Genomic DNA, 25352 nt, shown 5'->3' with positions numbered 1-25352 from the left:
GTGTTGAAGCAAATTATGTTATAGATGCTTGCAAGAGCCTAGGACGTTTTAAAAAAAAACACTAAAAAGCACACTGAAAACGGACAAAAATGGACAAAACGAGTGATATAAACTGAAACTAGTCTATACGTGAAAAACAAAAAAAAACCGAATAGTAAGCTGAGGCAAAACCACAGGTAACTATTAAATATAGTGAAACTCAAAAAAAAGTAATCTACCGAACGTATAGCTCAGGATAGATTCTTTAGAACTGAAATGGTACTTTTGTTGCGTAAGAACACAGCAAAAGTTTGATAAATGCAAATCACGTTAGGACTAAACTTCCCGTTCGAAAAGCGCGGTCGGTGATCAGTTGAATTGTAATTTATTCCGGGCTTGTGAACTATTTTTGAGTGTCCCTGTTAACTCTCCGTCTCGGAAGGCAAAAAGAACAAATGCATATCAGACCTAAATTTATTACCAGGTAGTTCAGAAACTGTAATCAATTCATCTCTGTTTTACGCGACAATGGAAGTAAGTTGAGATAGGACAGTCGAGAACCATACGAGGCTTTTCTGTTAGCTTTTCTAATAGCTTACTGTCTCTCAGCAGGCTAGAGGTTAGTTTCTTGTATGCAGTCCTCGAGTTTCGGACCCAGGAATACCATATACATGGTCAAAAATGTTTTAGCATCGGCATAGCTAAAGGCCCTACCAACTGACCACAGGTTTCTTAAACCTTTGACGGATATCGCACGGAAGTGTGCCATAGTTTCTGATTTTTTGCTAACGATGACTACTGAGTTATTTTGTCTGGATAACAGGTAGTTCAATGTCATTCACCTTGTAGATATCTGTACCTTGGTGACTTGGAAGCCTTTGTCAGAAACTGCCAAACTTAAGATCAGTCAGATAATTTCTCATAAACATTTTGAAGCGCTGAACTTTCACACTTACATATAATCTCTCTCCATATTTTTACATCGATGGCATATAACAAAACCGATGTTGATCGGAAAGGAGGGAGGTCTTTACATACAGGATGATCAACACTGACATAAAAAATGCACACTAAGATGCTCTACCAAGCACAATTTCCTATCTGGATAACTTTGAATTCACCCCTACTCTTTGTTAGTCGTTTATCTATATTGGTGAATTACTTCCGACCCTAATATTACCTAACTTATATGGACGTCGGTTGGGAGGAATTTGCCAAAAGCTTTGCTGATGTCATTGTGTGCTAAAACTATAGATGACTTTTGATCCTTTCGCTATTAATATGTTAGTGAGTCAGGAATAATCTGTTCCAAAGCCCTGCTTTTCTTCAGGAAGAATTAGGTTTCCGTTGAGATATTTAGACAACTCTCTCTGAACAATCGTTTCAAAACCTTCAACAACTACGCTAGTTGGGCTTAGGGGTCGATAATTCTTAGGTTTATATTTCGTACCTGTTTTGAAGGCAGGACTTACCATTGGCGTTCTCCAAGTCTTTTGGTAATCGACCCTCGGTTACAGATAGACTGAAACCCATACTTAAGCGTTTCGCGGATACATCTCATCGGGCCTCGTGGATTCGCCTGTTTCAAGCTCATTGAGCAGACCAAAGACGTCGAGTTGTTTAATGGTCACAGTGTATAGTGTGTGTGGGTTTTTTACGAATTGAAGGGAAAGGTGCCTCTAAGCTACATACATTGTTAAAGATTGGAATCTATGTCGAGACAACTGAAGAAAACATATGAAGTAGGTTATCGACACTTCTCGTTTATTTTCAGCCTCCTTGACAATATGACATTTAATTTACATGTATTGAAATACAGGTTCACCCATATCGTTCCTATTTAATCGCTCAACAGCAACATAGCTGTAATGAGTTTTCTGTTTCTTAAGGATTCTGATGATTCTTTTGATGGTTATGATTTTCATAGGAAGTTTGAAAGAATACTAAAGTCAATTTTAGTAACAAGCGGACAATAAAAATATTTGGTAGTTTTAATTTTAAAACAGCTTTTCAGCAGTAGTTAACTGTAACATATTTCATCAATAATTGCTAACTTGGGTCTATACTATTGAGGTAAATACATAGGCACCAATTTATGCGGCTAGCATAAGTTTTTTTTGAATAAGCACAAATAAATTTATTGCTTTTATTTTAAAACGAGTGAAATATCTGCAATATCTTTTAAAGTCTCAAGTTTAGAACACATGCTTACAAATCATCGTAAAAATATGTATGTATTTATTCTAGATCTTTGAACGAATTCGATGCGTTCTTTTCTCAGCATCTTCTTTATTTCCTTTTTCTAGATTGCGGGCGACTTGATCCTTTGAAGATAAAAATGGTATCAGTAAAAGAAATTAGTAAGACTTAGGATAGCTTTATAGGAAAAAAATAAATCATCAATAATAAGAGCCCTTAATCGATATGAAGCAGTTCAAGTAAAAGGTTCATAGTAGTGACAGATTTATATTAATGTTGAGTCTCCAAGATGAATTTAACTTTATTTTAGTGAATTTAAAGTCAAGTAATTTGGGTGAATAAAATAAAAAATATATAATGTTATTCTATGGAAGTTATCGAAACTGAATACTAACATAACATGGAATAAACATAACGGAAGAACGAGTCGGTTTTTTGTAACCTTCCACAAGAGCAATCGACATTGTCCTCACTTTTAATTTTATATGCTTCAAATTTTTACGTGTTTCACCTCAGTAACCAAATAAATATCTTTGTAGTCTCTTCAACGGCGCTTATTTTGTAAAAACAGGATGTACTTGTTTGATTCTAAACCAAAATAACTTTCAGGGATTTTTGAAGAAACAGCTTGTTTTCCCATTTTTCAATTCCTGAAACTGTATCCGAAGCTCAGATTGTCTCTTCAGGAGGAAAAGGTGTCACATTGGGCAAGTTAGATATATTGAAGATGCCACAAATACTTGGAGTTTGACAACGCTTTAGCCAGTAACACCTAATATGAATCATAATCACCAGGTGAAATCAAAAGACAGAATCGAGTAGGTTGGAAGATATATTTGATAGGCTATCAATATTCCGAGGATCGACTGATCTAGACTGGCTAGCGATTGCAGTAGATGTTAAGCACGCCGTTCTCACTCGTGATTTGATGAGGATGCATGACAGAGCACTTTCAGCTAAGTGAGTCGATTAAAACTAATGTGGTCAGCATCCACTGTCGAAGACTTAAAGAGCTATTTATTTTGGGGATTTATTTACCGCTACAACATCAGTCCAAGGTCAAATTTAAAGTGGGGAATGCCGATGGGCGCGCACTTCTGATCAAGCCTTGGCTTAACGTTCTGTGGAAACGGACACATTATTGGTTGAAAGTGTGACTTAATTTTCTGAGAAAGACAGGTATTTTTTATGGATGAAATGTGGATATGTTTTGATTTTAGTCTGCCTTTAAAACCTTTCTACTCACTCCTGGCTTTCTCACTTAAGTAAGAAGTTGGTTAAGCGCCTAGTGCGGGACTGATAGGTCTGTAGTGTCAGTTATTATGCCAAGCCCATATACCTTATTCTAGCTTCCGGACATCCCATTTTATTCATTTTACTTGAGCCCTACATTGACCTTGTTATTTATTCGTTTATCAATCTAGACTGTTTTTATATGAGCGTATATGTGTGTGCCCTTCTTATCCTATTAATCACATGTCTGTAGCTTTATTTTGTCTGACTATAAATATTGAGTAACGCTTGACTAAAAGGGAGTTGGCATCCCAGCCATCTTCCATACGTGTCACTTTTGCTTTGCTATGCTCCATTCGCTTCATGTGCGAAATATATGTATTCTCAAGTCAATTCTCGTTATTCGACTTATTTAATTCCGTTATTGGATAACGCGAATTAAGTCGACGATGATATGCGAGAAAAGACGATAACAAACATTTATACGATCTTGGAGTCAGATCCACGAGCCACTAAAGGTCCTGGGTTCGAATCCCGCGAGGCGAGGTCGTGGGTGCGCACTGCTAGGGAGTCGCACAATGGGACGAAACGGCCTTCCAGTGCTCCCAGGCTTTCCTTAGTGATCTAGCTTCAATTGACTCATGATGTCAACTGTTAAAATTACTACAATCTCCACAAAACCCCTTCTGATACATATGTAAAGGCATATCATATGAATGACATTCCAAATAAAAGGCTATATTTGTCAAAAAAACAGCCTGGATCATTCATATGACATGTTCTGAATTAATCACGGGTTAATCATATAATTGTAATAGTTTACTCATTTACATTTTGTTCCTCTTTAATTGAGTCCTCTATGTGTGTGTAGAAAAATGAAATATCTAGTGTAAGAACACGAGGGCATAAGATTAAGGAATGACTTGCAAAGTTCAATGTACAGTCGCTTCCACAAGTTCTTTCATTGCTTATTATACAAATAATGACGAAAATCATTTATATGAAATTATGAAATAACGTGATAAAGTAATATAATACCTTTTCTTGTTGTACTTGGTCCAGACCATAATTGGATACTTGAATTATTCCCGTTTACTTCACTGGAAATGATATTGGGTTTTGTATATGTTTTTTGACGTATACGACTATGATCTTCTTTTACAGATTGATGATCTGATAAAATATTATCAAGTGATGAGATAGAATTTGGTCGAATAATACTTGTTGCATTATCAATATCATCAGTAAGTAGTAAATGATCAATTTCAGGTGACCTGGAAAAAAGAAAGTTAGGAAAATGTATTATTATTCTTATTAAAATAGGGTGCGAAATGTAAGTCTTGGATTCCATAATAGAAAAAAAATACATAAAGAATAAAATGTTAGTTTCTTTGACACTAAAACTTCATAATACAAATTTTAAGAAGATTATACAAGTCTATAAAAGCTACGGTGTATTTGAAAATACACTAATTTACTAATTAGGATGCCAAATATTGATGGATACAAGGATCCGGATTGCTGATGAGTCTCATACTCACACACAGATCATTGAGTCTCAACATTTATCTAAATAATTTCAGTTTTGATAGAAATGATTACTTTCAAGTTATACATATTTTACTGAATGAAATGAATTAATTCTGTCTAAGAATTCCATATCTTCTGTGAATAGTCCAAGGTTGTGACGAAAATAAGTATAAGAATATAGGGTTGAGAGAAGGATCTCTACGAGTTTCTTAAAGTGAATGCTCTTAGTTGTATATCTTAAAGGAAGAACTATCCTCTTAAGTTCAACCTCTAGTTACTTGTTGGTTGGCGGATATGAAAAACTTCAAAATAAGTAACAGATAGTGTATGACACACTTACTTCACTTAACAGAAGCTATTCTTATTCAAGTGTTTTCAACACAATATATGTATATAGAAAAAAGCCTGTGAAATTATAAGAAAAGATGGATGGCAGTGATATCCTAGACGTGAGTTTCATCCTATTTGGGACTCGTCAGCTTGATGCACCTGCATCTCAGAGTTGATGTCCACTTTGGGACTCGAGCCCGAAATCGTTCGCTTCCAACATCATCACGCTATCCACTTAGCTACTGAGTTCTGATAGCCACTTGCTTGTGCAATGGGGTGAAGTTAATATTCACTTGGCATTGTTTACTTGAATCTTCCCATTGATGACTGCAATTGATCAGTCTCTTATTGGCATATGTCCATACTGCGCGTATGGACTCGATATTGCCTTAATTCACATGCATTATAAGCAAATGAAGCGAACGGTACTGGGTTAGAGTCCAAGGGTGAACATTAACTCTAAGATGCAGGTACATCCAACTGATGAATCCCAAATATGACGAAACGAGCGTCCTGGATTCCGTTGCTAGCCACTATCTATCTTTACACTAATCTATGATAGGTAGCCCATTTCGTTATTGTTTATTTAATCATAAATTAGCTTCATACTTAAGTATAAAGTCAGTTATTCTAACTTAACGTTGACTCTTCTGAAGTTCGTTCTCATTTTTCTGTCCTTATTGTCTCCTCAGTTAGCTCACTTTTCGTGTATTGTCTTATACTACTTGTTAATATTCAGTAAACAATTCCATGTCTAATAATTCTGAAAGTATAGAGTGATGCTCGTTCATTTACTGTGTAATATCCTAAAGTATTTACGTGAACCAATAACATTTACTGAATTTATTGTGATAACTACTCTCTCTCAACCCTTGTAATAATTATTTCTAGTTTTGAACATCCTTTGCATCTTCGTTTAAATGCAACGGCTTACATATTTGTGTGACCTTAATTCTCATTTTGGTCATTGATAAAATGCTGTTAACGTTAGACACAGTTATCAGATTACATCTACACTACCGTATGCTGTAATTACCATTTGTGTTATTATAACAGGTAGACTTTCTATTTCCAGACATACAGGCGCGTTAACCGCCATAGATACCTCACGAATTGAGGCTTGTAACTAATTTATGTACATTTATAAATAATAGGACCATTCTTTAGACAAATCTTTGTTTTTTTTAAAAATTTCGACCTCACACGTATTTCAATCATGTAGCTGGATACATTGATAGAATTAACACACTTCTATGCTAGAGGTGATAGTTGATAAAGCGTATGAAACTTTCTGCAAGTCGTAAATTTTGAGAGTTCTTAATTTTATTCAAGAAACCATCTTAAAACTTACATTCGAAAATTTATTTGTAAGGGTTTGCATATCCCATTATCGATGGTAAGAGGCTACAAAAGATTAGTCAAGTTTGGAATATGTGCACCTTGAGCAGATTATCATGATATAGTAATTTAAATTACAAGTTTCAGTTAGTGCCAAGCAGTTTTATCCAGAATACTCCTTTCATCCTGTTAGGGACTAGTCAGTTGGTGTCAGTATTGATGTTCACACTGAGACTTGAACATATCATCTTTTGATTCAAATGCCATTCAACTCTAGTCAAAACTTTCACTTTAAACTTTCTGAATAAGCCTTCATTGTTCTTTTATGTTTAAAGTTTTTTAAGTTCTCAATGTATATTTTAATTGATCTCAATCTATAAAATAAACTTTCTATCAAACGAATTTAAGAGTTCAATTTATAGGTATATCAATTAAAATGTTTGTTTTAACTACTCACATTAATTCAGTAGTTTCGTTCATTAATTGAATTTCATTATTATTATTATTATCATTCATATTTTGTTTTTTATCATTTATCACTAATACTGCATTACGTAATCGTTTAGTTTGTTCCATTAAAAGAGTAATTCTAAGTTCATTTGCTCGTATTTGTCCTTTCAATTCTTCATCAACACTTTTTTCATCTTTAAAGTTGAATTTATTTTCAACAAAATAAATAAGAAATCAGTTTTGTAATTAGAAGATAGAAAATTTCATGAAATATCTTCAAATATAAACTATACTAATTAGCTCATGTAGGACAATCAAATGTAAGATGGAACCCTTTAGATTTTTGAACTAATATCAAAAAGTAATAAAAAAAACCGAATGTAGTTCAATAAAATCCAGGTAAAAACTGTCTGCATCTAGTTTATACAATGATTGAAATACATGAAAATATCTTCTGCATAGCCTGTTAGTAAATGTGACATGATGTGTAAGCTAAACTTTAATAAATACCAACTCCTCATGCAGATTATATCTGACATATTTGATGAAGTTCAGGGCGTAGTCAATGGCGTTTTGTGAATAAAAAGTAATCTATCACTCCAACTACATATCTTAAAATTGACTCTTTAAACTAACCATAAATCCTATCCCAAAAACTCTTAACACTAACACTAAACATGTAATACCCCTAAATAAGCACCTCTCGTTGACTGCAATGAATAATTCAACATGTAGGAGATTGTTACTCATGTTACAACTATTTATTCACATTCATTTTATCACTTTCTTAGTTGACTTCTTCATAACTAAGCATTATTTTCTAACTATGTGATAATTCACTCAAGGTAGTCAGTAGTATTTGGTTATACTGAAATATTTACAGTTTGAGTTTGATCTATCAGTGAAATTGTGATCTAAGATTATTCTCAGTGAAAATTCATTTATTTTAAGTATCCTATTTATTTAAAGTGAATTTAACTGTTTATTTTGATTTCTTTGAACCAAATGATTGGATTGACTTATCATTACTTTTTTGACAGGATGACTACTTATTCATGAATTAAAAAGCTAACATTATTCAACATCCTGGTTAGGACAACATATATAAGTGAACAATAGTGTTTTCGATTAGATCCTCATCAGGCTTTACTCGAATATATATGAATATCTAGATGCAGATCTGAAATTATTAAACTGATCAAGGCAGTTTATGAGGCAACGATAACAGTGGAATAGATTACATAAATAAGCATAATATGTAAAAAGTAAAAAAATTGATAGTGTGATGTCAGGTGTACTAGTTGTAGTGAAAATAATAAAGGCTTTAATCAATGTTTCATAACAGGAAGTAGGTCGATGACTTAAAAAATAAACACTGAAATAATATTCATTAAAAATCATAAGATTATGCATTAAGGGATGTTCAGATAATTGGACAGTGAAGTGTATATTTGAGAAAAGGGGTTGGAGAAAAATCAACGAACAAAGAGTGTGGAAAATAATAATAAACGAATAAAGTCATTTATTAGATCTGATTCGGCCAAAGAAGAGACGAGGGTATTGAAATTTTATTATGAATACAAGAACTTGGATTGTTAGCTCGAATTCCTATAGCTTCTGCAATACGTAGGAAACGGGATCGAACATTTTAAGGAAAACTGGTGGGGATAAAATATAACTCTTTAAATGACATATTTCTGTCTACTACATGACCACTATCGATCAATGGTGATAAAACCACGCTGCGTATTGTCTTGATAGTACTTTTTCCTAACCACAAATGGAGGTGTTCACTAACTCTTTGCCTCAGTTATCTGATAGTGCGCCCAATATAGCTTTCTCCATAGGAGCAGCTGAATTCATAAATACACATACAAGTGGCATAACCGTAACTACCAATTTGTACTTTTCCCTTATTATGTTTATTTATGTAATCTATTCCACTGTTATCATTGACTCATAAACTGTTTTGATTGGTTTAATAATTTGATATGTGCATCTAGATATTCATATATATTCGAGTAAAGCCTGATGAGGATCTATTCGAAAACAATATTGTTCGTTTATATACGTTGTTTTTCATTTTAATTGCGATTCGAATTGCGTGAGTTCATTACAAACGTTTTTATCACTGTCTTTCCTGAAATATTTGTTTTCATGTTACTTAACGAAACTATTGCTAATATCTTAAAACTCTCATATCACTTGTTAATGAGAATTCTCTCAAACCTAACTGACCTGTACTACATGTACATTTAAAACAACCTACAGTTCTTTGGGGAGGAGGATTAATATAATTTCTTGGTCTCTGTATTCCAGCTTATAGGGGGTTTATATTGATAATCTTCAGTCATAATGTTAATGTCAGACGCAGTGCTACCATGAAACTTTCTGTACTGAAAGAAATGAAGTGAGATTCGAACCTGGAATGTATTTATTTCCATGTCGAATGAGTCTACTAACTAACAACTATTCCGCTTTCTTAATTTCCAAGTTTATTTGGAATTTAGAATTAACGAAGCTTTTTTACTGTGAGACTAAAAAAACGAAATACAATGAATTCATCCTATTGCGTAAACATTATCATTATTATTTTTTTTGCTTAAATTCGATAAGAAAATCATTTACATAAAATTTATGTGCTCATTTAATTCTGCTAAATAAAAAGTTCAGACAAATCTAATATTTTAATAGTTGAGATCATAATTAAATTTAAACTAGACCGCCATGGAAAACCTTGGAGCACTGGAAGGCCATTTCATACTATTGTGGGACTCCTCAGCTGTACGCATCCACAACCCCGTCTCGCAGGATTCAAACACAGGACGTATTGATTTTGCACACTAACGCTTAACTTCTAGACCATTGAGCCGGCATGAATCAATCGTATATTGTTCACTTCTATCTTTTTTCTTTAATAATTTCGTTATAATATTGAATTATTGTTTTAACTCGATCATAATTATATAATATAAAACTTACTATTTTCATTCTCAAATATGATTGGTCCATTTAAATCTGGATATTGAGCCATATTCAAAAGATCTTCATTTAATTTATTTAATTTTTCATGTAATTCATTATTTTCTAATTTAACTTGTTCAAGATTCAATTTAGTTGATTTTTGAATTTCTTCACTTTCTATTAACTTGCTCTTATTAACACATAGAAATAAGGGTAAGAAATAATGGTACAAGATATCTTACTTGGATGTCATGTAAGGAACCTTCTAATTCGGATACTTTTTGATTAGAATTAGTTAATTGAGAAGTTAAATATTCAATTGAATTATTCTTTTCTACAATTTCCTCTTTTAATTGTTCATTATTATTAGTTAATTGATTTATTCTTGTTGAAAGTTTTTCATGTTTTGTAGTAAGCAACTAAGAAGAAAGGAAAAAAACACACTAAAGTATAACGAAACATTGGAGAATATTCATAGATCATGTATATGATATTAGTAAAGTTCCATTCTTTGATCTGAATGATTCAATCGATTAAACCAATTAGTTAAAATGAAGAAACTTCACCGTAAACTGACTTACTCGTCTAATCTTTTTATCAAGTGCATTGTGATTTAATTTTATGATAAGGGAATGTTAAGAAAGACAGACTTCTGTAATTCTAACGTTACAAATTTCTTAAACATGGAACAATTTATGTTGAATGCTGATTGAATGCTGAAAATACTTTCAGAGTTTTCAAATACATGTAATAAGAGGAGAGATGACTGTTTACCTCAGATTAAAATTTATTGATATTATACTTCATAGAGTACATTGCAAAGTGTAGTTATCTTCATTATTCCTTACATAGATTATTGAAGTTCAATAGTCGTAAATCGAAATTAACGAACTAGTTCATAACAAGTATACATGTTCACGTCGATGCTGCTTGGTACTTAAACAAGATTATGAATACAGTGTATCTATATATGCTGACTAATAAAATTTCTTTTCGAATCAACTAAAACTTAAGAACTATTTTAAACGTTGTTTTCATCAAATATCAGTATCAGTTGAATAAACACTTTATATGAATGATTATTGAAAGGTTAATTCATTGTCATATGGGATTTTTTCATACTGATTGGTTATGATTATTCAAATAACTAAGCATTTATAGAATTTGAAATACGTCCTATAGTTGTTGTTTGAATGAATTAATCTTGTTTGACCATTGAGTGTTAATTAATATGTACAACCAAAAAGAATTGAAATTTATGATGTACTTCGTCAAAGAGGAAGAATATGTATTTGAATGAATTCGAAGTAAATCCAACGTTACACCTGACAACCTGATCCAAATTTTTTCAAAGGAATATAATTAAACATCAACATTATCGAATATAAATAGGTAAATGGTTCCTAGGTTCACTGTATACTGAATAGGTCATCCAATCAACGTTAACAATGTTTAAAGTAGGTATTTGCATCATCAAGGCAACTGAATGTGAGGTTGAAAGAACACAAATTATGCTTAAAGTACATTCCTAAATCTTCAGTTGATGTAAGAAAACTCGAGAACAAATCAGCAATAGTATTACACTCGATAGAATCGCGTCATACAATCGATTTCAATGGCACAAGAATCCTTCAAAAAGGCTTTACTTTTCACATAGGGAGACTAACAGCCGAAGCCCTACATATATGTGCTAATCCAAACTGTATTAATAGGAGAGGTGGAGTACAATTAACTGTCCTATGGCAACTAATAATTGATAAGTAAACATGAACTCCTCAACAGAAATTACATTCAACGGTTCTAGTCAGTTAGATTATATGAATATGTTAAACAGTTGACTAGAACTTTAAAAATAACACAAACTTTCAATTACAAATACCTTCTTCCTCTTTGAATTCATTCCTTTATCTTGTCAATTTATCTTCATTTAATGCTTTTTTTAACATTTTTGATTCATATCATATATAAATTTATATGTTTTCTCACTATTCGCCGACCCAAGGCAATACATAGTGAATGAAATATATTCTTCTCACTAAAGTATACATACAATATGTTATCTTGACACTTTTCGTTTCACACTACATGTCTCTTAAACAATAATGCAAATAACTACTTTAAACATTGTTAACGTTGATTGGATGACCTATTCAGTATACAGTGAACCTAGGAACCATGTACCTATTTATATTCGATAATTTTGATGTTTAACTATATTCCTTTGAAAAAGTTTGGACCAGATTGTCAGGTGAAACGTTGGATTTACTTCGAATTCATTCGGTAAGATTTTAGAAATACATATTCTTCCTCTTTAATGTCTCACATCAACTCGGCGCCCAAATAAATAAACAATATTTCGTTTATTTTAAAATTTACCAATAATTGTGAATTCATATTATCATTTTCCATTTCTTTCATTTCTAATAGTTTTGAAATACGATGACATTCATCATTAGTATTTTCTAGTTTATGTCGAAGTTTCAATAAGCAAGATTCAATCACACATGATGATTTCGAAGGTAAATTGATTTCATCTGATTGAATGGTATCAACATCACAAAGCTTTTGTAAATTTTCTAAAATAATTAAGGATCAAAATGGAAATAATGTTGTTATAGACGGTTTAAAAAAACCTAATCATGCAATTGTTAAAAATGATCAGATAATCACTAGTCAGTACTATAGAAATGCGGTTAGACTTTAAAAAACTTCGGGTAATCAAATTAAGTGAAGTTAATTCCTTAGCTTATTTAGAGTCATCAGCAACGTTCTAACAAAACTCAAATCATGTATGATATGAAAATTAGTTAATCGTTTTATTATGAAGAGAAGTACGACACAGTGTAACGTTAATATATTCAGAAGTTAATTCTAAATTTCATGAACCGTGAAATGATATTTCACTAGTCGTAGTATTATTGCTTAGAATTGGGATTGAAACCGGATAAAAGAAGAGGGTTGGGGATGAAGTCAGCAACTACATCAAGTAGAAATCAACTTTGCTAGAGAAACGCTAACCAGAATCAACAATTCAAACCATTTAAACTATGTCCTGGGAGCTGAAGGATCTTCATGCGAAAGAAATATGATGCCTCATGAGGAAAGCCGAGATTCTTAGGAAATCGCGAAGCTGATACCTCTTATCAAAACCAGAAAAACATTCAATATAGGTACATGGAATGTCCAAACAATGTGGGATACTGGACGGACCGATCAAATAGCTACTGAAATAAGAAGATATAACTCGGAGGCTCTCGGAATCAGTGAAACTCATTGGACCCAAACTGGACAGAAGAGGATAGATTCGGCAGAGATGTCGCTATATTCTGGTCACGAAGAAGAAAATGCTACTCACACTGAGGGAATCGCTCTGATACTGTCCAAAGAAGCACGAAATGCACTTATAGGATGGTAAATTCGTGGATCTAGAACCCTCAAAGCATCCTTCAAAACAAAGAAGGAGGGAATCACAATGAATGTTATCCAGTGTTAAGAAACAACCAATGGTAGTAACGACGGCAATAAGGATCGGTTTTATGAGAGAGGTTGCAGTCGATTGTAGAGAAGTGCTAAGGAAAGGAACTGACCATCCTGGTGGGAGACCTAAACGCCAAAGTCGGAATGGACAACACCGGTTATGAAGATATCATGGGATGACATGGGTTGGGAGAAAGGAACAAGAGTGTAGAGATTTGCAAACTTATGTGCATTCAACAAAATGGTTATGGGTGAAACTATATTCCCCCACAAATGCTTACACAAGGCTACATGGATCTCACCGGATCACACTACATAGAATCAGATCGATCATATTTGCATCACTAAAAAATTCAGAGGGTCAATGAAAGAAGTGAAAACCAAGAGACAAGCTGACACAGCTTCAGATCAGCACACGATTTTGGTCAGGATAAAATTGGAGCTAAAGAAGCACTAAAAAACTGACGAGACAGTGGTACAAATGTTTGACATAGCCCTTCTTCGAGACACTGACAAACTCAATGGATTCCAGATAGCTCTCAACAACAGGTTCCATGTCTTACAGGATTTACTTACAGAAGAAGAAACTACTATGAAGGACAACCAGAAGGGGGTCAAAGAAACACCAACTCCGACGTGTTAGGAGGTTCTGAGCCGCAAAAAGCAGCACCATAATAAACAGATTTCTATCGAAACCCTGGACTAGATTCAAGAAAGGAAGAACAAGAAGACCGCAATTAACAATAGTCGAATAAGAGCAGAGAAAATCAAGGCACAAGCTGAATACACTGAAGCAGACAAGCAAGTGGAGAAGAGCATGAGAGCCGACAAGCAGAAACATGTGGAAGAGCTAGCAATGATGGCGGAAAAGCTTCAAGAGAAGGAAATATGAAACAACTATATGACACGACAAAGAAACTGGCAGGGAAATATAATAGACCACAAAGACCAGTTAAGGACAAAGGAGGCAAGCCAATCACTGATATTCAAGAGTCAGTCAGTCAGTAAGTAACAACGTAGAACTTCGTGCGTACGTACATAAGTTCGAGTTGCCACACCACATTAGCACAGAGATGCAGTTGTCGATTCAAATCCCGTAGTGGTAGAGGTGGTAAGAGTATAAGCAGTAGTCGGAAACATTAGGGTTTGAAGATGTCATTCAAGGAGTATAATCCAGCGAAATAAATTTGGAAAGAGAAAAAAGAAAGGGACATGAAGAATTCAGTAAATTAGAATTTGGGAGAACACAAAGAGTGTATGCACCTGTGCCATTGCAAACGATTTTGAGCCATGTCATTCAGGGTCTCTAACCATCGGTTGCTGTCATCTCGCGGTCCGCAACCAGGTAGTCTACACCTACCGACATGGCTCAGACCACTTGTCAGTGAAGTTTCACTACTTCATCAATTGATTTGCTATCTTTACCCAGTACCCGTTTCCTAACAACTGCATTACTTACTCGATGGTCCCATGATATACGAGCAATATTTCGAAGACACCTATGATCAAATACTAGTAGCCTGCGGATATCCTCTACTCTTACCGGCCATGTTTCACTGCCATAAAGTAGGACGGAACGAACTGCTGCGCAGTAAACACATCCTTTGGTTGATAAACGGGTATCTCACCTACACCATAAATGACGCAAGTTGGTAAAAGCTAGTCGAGCCTTCTGTATCCGTGCTGAGATTTCGTCACACACCAGACCACAAGGGCTGATGAGACTTCCCAGATAAGTGAAGCGATCGACACGTTCAACCACTTCACTCCCTATCATTATTTCGGGTGTCGATGCAACCCAATCCTGAAGCAACATTTCGCATTTCGAGGGGGAGAATCGCATCCCGAACATGCTTGCATTGTTCCTTAGAGTGGTCAGGAGACTCTGCATTTTGTCAGCGTCTTCACCGAATAAAACTATGTCATCAGCATATTCTAAAGTCAACAAGTGAACCTCTCGGTAGAAGTTCAACCCCTGGAAATCTAGACGAGAAAAGTGTTATCTCTAGAAGCACGTCAACGACAAATTGAACAAGAATAGACAGAGTGGGCAGCCCTGACGAGCACCACTTGAGGTAATCAATTCTGATGACAGTTCGCCATAAGCTCTCACTCTACCAGTTGTGTTCGAGTAGAGAGCCTGTATAAGGTTAATATACTTCTTTGGTACTCCTTTCAGTGACAAACACTGCCATAGAACCTCACGATCAACAGAGTCGAATGCCGCCTTAAGGTCGAGAAATACTACAATTGTGGGGCGTCTGAATGTGTGTCTGTGTTCTAGAACCTGACGTAGTGTGAATATCTGATCTACACAACCACGTCCAGGTCGAAAACCAGCCTGATTTTCTCTAGTCTGCTCTTCACGAGCTTTAGTTAGGTGTCGAAGTATTATTGAAGCTAATATTTTAGATACTATATTTGTCAAACTGATTCCTCTGTGATTGTCACAAGAGGACTTTTGTCCTTTCTTATAGACTGGCACAATCAATGATTGAGATCAGTCAGATGGGATTACGTCCAGTTCCCAAATTCTACCTAAGACCTCAGTTAATTTCACTGCTAATACTGAACCACCATCCTTAAAAATCTCAGGAGTAAAACCGTCAGGGCCTACTGCTCTCCTTCGCTTCAGATTTCCTATAGCTTTTTCAACTTCGTCAAAAATCGGAGGACCTACATTAACCTGCCATTCAGGTTGACTGGAGATCGTGGGAAACCGAAGTGTGGCTGAGGGCCAGTTGAACTGATCCCTTAAGTGTTCTGCCCATCGATCCAATCTCCTGGATTGAGAATGCATAATATGTCCATCTTTCTCTGAGGTTCTTTCGCTAACAGTCAAGTTCTTAATACCGGTTTCCTTAACAAGTCTGAACAGTTGTCTGCTATTACCTATCGCCGCTGCTTTATCCATCTCTCTTGCTTTCGCTACCCACCACTGTTCACGATCATTGCGTAGGCTTCTTATCAGCTTGCGCTCCAGCTGACTCCACCCTTCGTTATGTTCAGAGCCAGATGAAATGAGTTTTCGAGCATCTATCAATAAGGTGGGTGCTGCTGAGATCCAGTGTTTCTCCCTAGCCATGTGGTTTACCGTACTAGCAGATATCACTGCTGTTTCCACAGCTTTTCGGATATCATTCCATGCTGCCTCGGAGTGGGCATCACATACATGGCTGCCTAACTGTTTTCCTAGTTGTTCCTGAAATATACTCTTAGCTTGACTATCATTAAGTAGGACCCTAAGAGGTTTCCTTGCAGCATCTTTCCTACGTCCAGTAAGACGCAGACAAATACGCGCTCGCACTGGAGCATGATCTGAGTCTAAGCATGTGCTCCAGAATGAGCGACAGTCTTCTATTGAGCCCCTCCATCGGTGGCTGATGGCGATGTGATCTAGTTGGGTCCAACGTTGGGACGAATTATGGGGTCGCCGTGTTAAAAGATGTTTTTCCTTATGCTTAAAGTTAGTATTTTCAAGGAACAGGCGGTTATCTGAGCATAGCTGCAACAGACGGTCGCCATTATCTGTTCTCTGAGCCACGACACTATAAGATCCACCTAAGTGTCTTTCCCTATCGCTTAGTTTACCTACTTGAGCATTAAAGTCACCGGCCACTATTACTACATCAGAGCGCCTAGCTTTTCGGAGGAGGTCGGAGAGCTTTCTGTAGAACTCATCTTTTACATCATCTGCGCTGCAGTCAGTGGGAGAATAGGCAGAGACGACGAAGAGGCAATGACGAGTGTCCCTATCTTTCTGGATCCTTACTGTTCCGTCTAGTCGTACAGCGCACAAACGACTGTCTACTGGGATCCGGTCTAAGAGAGCTAGTTCTGCCCTAGGACTCAATGCTATACCTACGCCGGCGAGGCCACGGGAAGCAGAATCAGGGCTTCCAGATACACGAAGCGTTAGTCGAGTTGGTTTGTTACTTTGACATGGTGAGGTCAAATGAATGACGCTACTCGGATCCTGTATGAGCGTTTCTGAGAAACAGCATACATCGATGGTGAGTGATTCTTAAGTCCTAGCTAAGGAAGCCTGTTGTCCTATTTGGCACAGTGTTCGGACGTTAAAAGCTTCTACGTGTAGTTTAGAGCGTGGTTTCAGGAGACCAGGAATAGCGTTCCGCGTACTCGAATCGTTTGCCCTAGCGGTGCGAGGTGATAAAGAGACGTGAGGAGGGTTAGTCATGGAGATAAGAGAGGTATTAGGAGGTGTAGGAAGGATTTGAATATGACCAACTTGGTATCGGATGCTGTTACGGGTATGAGGGCTGATATCACTTTCCGGCAGCCCACACTGTGGAAGGGTATTTCTTGAGGAACCTGAAAAGGAAATTAGATTAGTGTTGGTCTTAACGACATGGGAGCGTGACCGCAGAGCCCAAGGGACAATTGCTTGAGGCCGGTCGCTCACGATCTTTTCGTGGAAGGTTTTTAACTTGTTAGCTCCGTTCTTCAAAGGGCCTTAGCGCCGGAGACGGAAATCCGTGAGGTAAGGTGAGGTATGACATTTTTGGGGTCAACCTTTTCTAACTTCTTCCTTCCTTGTGAGAAGGGAGCATCGCTGCAGATGCTGGTTGTCCGACGGAAACACCTTACTGCTGTCACACCCTCTACAGTCAGCAGTACGACTTCGCCCTCAGACCTTGAGTTGCTGCTTTTAGTCTTACCGTTCTCCAATCGACCTGCCTGGCATTGCCAAACCTACAGGAACATATGTTCCAGCCAATACAGCTCGGTTGGGTCATCACGATAGGCAAGCCCGACCACCGCGTCAAGGTAGCAGCTTCGGTCGGGATGATATTCAAGAAGAGAAGGACAAATGGACAGAACACTTTAAGGAACTCTTGAATAGGCCAGCTCTACTGAATACAACGGAAATCGAAGATGCACACACAGACCTCCCTATAAATGTAACTCCACCGACGATTGGAGAAGTCAGGATGGCCATTAGACAAATCAACAGTGCGAAAGCAGCAGGACCTGACAATATAGCATCTGAGGCACTGAAGTCACACATAGAAGTAACTGCAAACATGCTCCACACTCTGTTCAGGAAGATTTGGAAGGAAGAATAATTGCCGATGGACTGGAAAGAAGGACACCCCGTCAAGAAACCAAAGTAAGGAAATCTGAGCAAGTGTGGGAACTACAGAGGCATCACACTACTGTCAGTACCAGGAAAGGTTTTCAACAGATTGTTGCTGAACCGGATGAAAGACTCAGTAGACGCCCAACTTCGAGATCAACAGGACGGATTCCGTAAGGATCTGTCGGGCACAGACAAAATCGTGACACTACGGATCATTATTGTGCAATCAATTAAATGTGATTCGTCACTATACATCAACTTCCTCGACTATGAGAAGGCGTTTGACAGTGTGGGTAGGAGGACATTATAGAAACTTCTTCGACACTATGGAGTACCTGAGAAGATCGTCAGTATTATCCGGACTTCATAAGACGGACTGTAATGCAAAGTCGTGCATGGAGGACAGCTGACAGATGCATTCAAAATAAGGACTGCAGTCAGACCAGGCTGAGTACTCTGCCCTTCCTCCTTCTTCTAGTGATTGGCTGGAATATAAAGACCTTGACATCAGACGGGAAGCATCATTAGGTCTCAACATACACGAAGGAAAAAGCGAGATCATCAAATACAACAGAGAAAACCAGCGTAATCACACTTGATGGAGAAGCTCTGGAAGATGTGGAATCTTTCACGTACCTGGGCAGAATAATCGATAAAGAAGCAGAATCTGATGCAGATGCAAAGGCACGGATTGACAAAGTAAGAGCAGTACTTCTACAATTGAGGAACATATGGAACTCAAACGGACTGCCAGCCAACATCAAAGTTGAAATTTTCAATGCAAACGTTAAGACAGTCCTACTGTAAGGTGTTGAAACCTGGGGGACTACCATAATCATCGTCAGAAAAGTACAGGTATTTACAAACAGCTGTCTACACAAGATACTTTAGATCCGTCAGCTGAATACTGTTTGCAACAACCTACTATGGCAGAGAACAAACTAGCTTCCAACGGAATATGAAATTAGGAAAAGACGCTGCAATTGGATAGGACATATATCACGGAAATAATCAAACTGCATCACGAAACAAGCGCTGACTTGGAGACCAGATGGAAAACAGAAAATTGGAAGTCCAGAAAACACTCTGAGTCGGGAATTGGAAGCATATATGAAAAGGATGAATAGCAACTGGAAACAGCTAGAATGAGGGCGCAGGACAGAATTGGGTGTAAAATGCTTGTGGGCGGCCTACGCTCATCTGCAACGGGTAACAGGCGTAAGTGATATGTATAAGCTAAAACACAAATTTACCTAGCATTTTTATGTGGTCGTAGATATTTAGACAAAAGATCATACTATTGAAGTTATGGTTGTTACACATGGAATACACCACACATAAAATAGTTTTAAATTATTTGTAATATCTGATCGAAAAATTACCTATGCTGTTTTTCATTACTTCACATTGATTTTCTAATTCGAGTGTCTGAGATTCTTTAATCTTTATCATGTTATGTAAATTCTTCACTTTGGTTTTGATATTTGTGTTTTCTTCCTTTAATTCAATATTCTTCTTACTTAAATTTCTTATTTCTTTAGATAAATTTTCGTGTGCCGCTTTGAACTCATACTGGAAATTTTAAAATGGGATAGAGATAAAATGAATAATTTTAGTAAGCAAAATATGTAAACTCTTGTAATACAAATACACGAACTTCATATAGGCGATTTAATAGGTAGTAGGATGGATAGCACTGAAAAAATCCTAAAGAAGGTTGGTTTTTGTGTTTAAAGATTTTCAATTTTAAACAGAGTAAAACCGATACCGGAACCTTGGGAATGCAGTTCAAGAAAAAGCTAGAAAGAAGAACAAGATAAACCAGATAATACCGAATATCAAGATCTATAGAGAGAAAAATGTACGAATGCGCCGGCGCTACATCAACTAATCTTAAGCCATATCACATGGGACCCCGGTAATTAGTCAGAATTATCAGGAGGACCTCAGTTCTAAAGTTCCCGATTTCTGTTGTCGGTAAAACCAACAGGTAATGCCGTGTATTGGTCCAGCCACTCATATCTTTCTTTGAACAGAATCATACTGAAGTAAGCCTTGGAAAAAACTGGCTATTTACTCTTAATTTGTAAATTTTTTTGTTATTTACGCTGAGATTTTCTTCCTCAAATAAAGGATATCAAGTATGAGCGATTGTTGTGAAACATTATTGCACCAACTCTAAAACTGAGCCCATCAATCTTACCTACGCTTTCTAACCTGGATAAAGGTGAATTAATGGGATAATAAGGCTAAGTATTAATTTGATTTTCTCGAACAATGTTTAAAATACTGACGACCGTAATTCTTTAATGCATTCCTTTACGCTTTGAATTACAGTTTGTTGTGAGATCTGTGATCAGTTTACGGTTCGAATAATAAAGCGAAATCTATTACCCTCAGATTATAATTAGACGGGAACTTTGGTTTTAAAGGTTCTTAAACGCATTTCTAGACTTAAGATGGGACAAATAAAGATTTAAAATAAATGAATGGAGTCTTGGTCTAGCGTAGGTAGACCTGAGACTATAAGTTAGAACTTCAAAACGCGTGAATTACTTATCATTATTTTTTGTAAAAGAAATATTTTTCTGAAAAAGAAAAACAATTAGAATGTATTTGATATAGAGTCCGTAGCTGTGAAGGTAGGCAGTTGACCCGAGTAGTTGTTCGACGTAAAAATATATGAGTAATCTACTGATATACAATCGGTATTTCACATACTATCAACAACATAGAAGATTAATAATTTTGTATTAACAAACTAATATATCTCATACTTCTAAGTGTAATTGCACGGCTCTGAAATCTTTGGCCATCTGTGACAGTTCAAATCTGTGCAACCAGACTTGCAAACAATTTTAAAACAATAAATTAACGGGATTTTAATAAAGATATCTTCCATTTGAATAGCTTAATTATACAAATAATATTTTCTGAATACATACTATGGCAGTTATACAACAACTGTGAGTTTTGCTCTGATTTAAGGAGTATTTAATGAGAGCTGGAGAACGTATACTAAACCATCAAGAATTTCGAAAACCCTAAGTCACAAATTTCTCTGAAACGTGCGATATCATTGCCTTTTTAGTTTGCCTTCTTCATATGGTATGGTTTAAATTTAGGTAAACGTCAGTTATACAAAGAGCAATTTTTGTTATTACGCATTGGGTTATCAATCGTTAGGCAAATTTGTATAAACAAATATAGGAAAGGCATTCTAACTGAACAGTTCTCAAGAGGTTTGAATCAGGCTGAACAAAATGGTCGGATTTATGTAAAACATGCTTACTTGTTGATCTAAAATTTCTTTAGAAAGTTGAGCGTTCTCTTTCTTCACTAAATCTAATCGTTCCTCCATTATTTTTATCGATGAACTGTTTGTTTCCAAGTATTTGATCAAACGTGTAATGTCTCGTTCGACAGAGGAAAAAAGAGATTTCGACTCGTCTGCTTTACATCCAGTCCACCCTGATAAGTTCTTTACTTCACTTATAAAGCGTCCCGTTTCAGAAGGCAGATTGTATGTGTCCATTGGTTTTACTAAACATTTTGATAAAACCTTTAGTGGACTAAAATTTCACCTATATTCTCACTTGAATCACTAATGAAAACAGTTGCGGAGAGTTTTCGCCTTGGTTTTCGTAGATTGTAGCTTGAGTTCCTTGTGATCTAATTTCCAACTCACCATTCTTATTAGTTAACTCTGAAGGTGCTTGGGAAGAGGACTTATAATAGCGTTCGACATCGGCAATCCATTTAATGGTATCTGCAGCAATCTTTATGTCCGTCAGCCTTTCAGTCTCATAAGACGTTTCTCGGTTTCCTTCGTCATATTTAAGGAATACTGCTTCCTTTGTTTCAGTATCTGAAAATTTTAAATGGTGAAAAACAAATCTTACTATCACCAATCAAGCTGACCAAGTAAAATACAACTGAAACATGTTCATTGATGCAAGAACTTAACGAGTTTGAGTCTTCGTAAGATGAGCATAAGTGATGACAAACTGTCTTGCATAGATGGCTCAGGATTTGAAATATTAACAAACATCTAGCAAGATTACCACTCATTATTTAAAATTCTAAGCTACCTGTCGATTATCATTTCGAGCAAAAACACATGTAGCATTGCATTTGAAGGTTTGTTTGATGAAGAGAAATTGCATTTAGATAAAACAGGGAGAACTTTTGTTTCAAAGGCAGATTTTCCAGGAAACTTCCAGGAGTACGCTGCTTTCATATTTGCGCGTTTATTGGCCCTTTCTACAACATCATGCAACAGGTATACTTCTTCTTTGAGCTTTAAGATACAAGCCTCGCTACCGAGAGACATAGGATTTGAAAGCGTGAGACTCTAAATACTACACATACGAGACGCTTTGATTATTTTAAACAAATTTACATCTGCTGAAACATTATGTTCAAAGTTCACAACTTGAATAATTTAAGTGGTTGTGGACGAAACAGAAGAGATTAGCGCTCAACTGACTATTGTATACTGTAGTAGTAAATCACCGGTGTCTCAAAATAGGTTTCTAGATATATTTAACCATAAAAAGCCAAATATTGGTAAATAGTGGTAAAATGCTGTCCCAAATTTCTAAAAAACCTCAATCTTTCAAAGAACTCCTAAGAAGTCGCTTGGACCTTTTCAAGCGAAAGAGAATTCCTAAATATGACTACGCGTTTAAAGTTGTTGTTGCTATTGTCCATTCCTTTGTTTCGTACCTGATTTCTGGGTGCCTTCCCATTAGCTTCAGTTGGGACTAAGTCTAAGCATGGGTTTAATGGAGTGATAAGGACCAATCGGAGTGCTACAAATCATTATATCACCTCCTATACTACCGTATACTTGTGCTTAAAGATTAATTGGTTTGAGGCCCTCTTGATAAAGTCTATATTTCAAACAGTTAAAATAGTTTTAAACGGAATAAAAGAAGCTTTCGCCTAACAGGCTTCTGTATCTAGAAGCAATGGACCACCAATACCTCCAGGTAGAAACTTGGGTTATTATTGAGGAAAAGAAAAGTTAGGTTGGTAAATCATAGTGAGATACTATCTTTAGTCCTTAAGTATATGTCGAGTTTTCTGTCGAAGGACTCCTGGGAAGTCGTTTGGACTAACTCAGCAGACAGCGAATTCCAGTGTTCGACTACTCTTGGGGAGTAGAAGGTATGTCTACACTCCGTTCTGCTGTGTTGCGTCTCGACTTTCTGGGTATTGCTCCTAAGTTTTAAGTTGAGACTAAGCATAAGTAGGTGTTTAAAGGGAAGTCCGGGTGTGTTTAGAATGTTGTAAGCCATTAGAAGGTAACCTCTCAGACGTCTGTACTTGAGTGAGTGAAAGTTAATTGGCCGAAGGGTCTCTTCATAAGGCTCAAATCTAAGTCCACGGACTGATTTAGAGGCTCGCCGTTTGATACGTTCCAGATTATCCTGATCCTCCTGGAATGAGGGAGGAAATACTATGTTTCAGTATTCTAAGTGGGTATGAATAAAACTGTTTGAGATTATATGGAAAGTTCTTCCGACGAACATGCCGAAAACGCGCTTCACTGTTACCAGTGCAAGTATTGTTCGAAAGGCATTTGTCGCAGTTAGCGTACGACTACAAATGGTAGGGTACTAAGACTCATAGATCTCTTTCAACTTGGGATAACTTGAGAGGGGAGTTGCTTAGGTTGTAATTGTAGTTTGCAACATGTCTCAGATGGACCACTCTACTCTTTGAAGTGTTAAAGGTAAGTTCGTTGTCATCTGCCCAACTTTGAAGCCAGATCATACCCTCCTGAACTGCCACTTTATCCTCTTGGTTACGTACTTCTCTTTAGGGTTTCGAATCATCAGCGAAGAATAATAAATCTGGCAATACCTGTCATGGAAGGTCGTCCATATAAATCAAGAATAGAAGAGGTCCTAGTAATGAACTCTGGGGGAGGCGTGAGTTTTCCCACCTTGTTGATCTGCATGAGCCTTATGTGCATGGACAGGTAACACCCAGGTCACCCGAAACTGATTTTGTGACTCACCATTGGACACATCCCGATGTATTCGTTTTTTGTTGTTGTAAGGGTATAGAAATTGTACTTTCATACTCCAACTGCGGTCGAATGAAACTGTTAAACGTTGAACGAATTGTGAGGTTCAGTGTCACCAGAGTAACGCTCGCTCACAAGGCATTTTGTCACAACTAGTGCAAGATTTAAGTCATACGGCGCCAACATTCATTGATCTTTTCAACTTGGAATACTTCTACAGGATAACTTTCCAAGTTGTATACATAGTCTACATGTCTCAGAAGGACTATTGTACAATTTGAAGTATTGCCTGCCTAACTTTGAAGTTATGTCATATAATCCTGAGGTGTCAGCCTGCAGTTTTGGTCGTAAAGTTATTTCTACAGTTTCACGTCGTCAGCAGAAAGTAATAGCTAGGAAAATACTTTCTTGAAAACGTTATTTTTATAAATTAAAATGAGTAAACATTCTAATAATAGACCCTGAGCGATCTCATCAAACTCTTTCTTAGCTTAATAAAAAGTGACGTTTATATTGATCTTAAGATTTTGATTATCTAGATATGAAGTAACACAATCTATTTACAGCGACTTGATACCCGTCGCCTTGAACTTATTGATGAGACATAATGAACCTATCGAACGCTCTTGAGAAGTCAAAATTTACGATATCAATTTTTCCCTTAGGATTAAGGACAGCTGTTTATCTGTTCACCATAGCAGACGGATTATCAAT

The 25352-nt window shown here is 36.4% G+C and overlaps 1 protein-coding gene across 1 annotated transcript; it reads right to left on the bottom strand.

Annotated features, from left to right (window-relative positions):
• Nucleotides 1-2090: 2090 nt before the first annotated feature.
• On the bottom strand, nucleotides 2091-22961 carry MS3_00008069 (uncharacterized protein). The gene is made up of 10 exons (XM_051216411.1): nucleotides 22693-22961; nucleotides 22504-22652; nucleotides 21894-22469; nucleotides 19984-20173; nucleotides 12400-12599; nucleotides 10266-10442; nucleotides 10042-10213; nucleotides 7067-7253; nucleotides 4450-4685; nucleotides 2091-2303 (listed from the first exon to the last, which is right to left on the bottom strand). Exons 3-10 carry the CDS (start codon nucleotides 22134-22136, stop codon nucleotides 2269-2271), a joined length of 1440 nt encoding a protein of 479 aa, XP_051067002.1. The 5' UTR covers nucleotides 22137-22469; nucleotides 22504-22652; nucleotides 22693-22961; the 3' UTR covers nucleotides 2091-2268.
• Nucleotides 22962-25352: the final 2391 nt, after the last annotated feature.

The sequence above is a fragment of the Schistosoma haematobium genome, chromosome 4 (assembly GCF_000699445.3).
Source record: "Schistosoma haematobium chromosome 4, whole genome shotgun sequence".
Lineage (NCBI taxonomy): Eukaryota > Metazoa > Platyhelminthes > Trematoda > Strigeidida > Schistosomatidae > Schistosoma > Schistosoma haematobium.
This window is presented reverse-complemented; position numbering and strand designations above follow the sequence as displayed.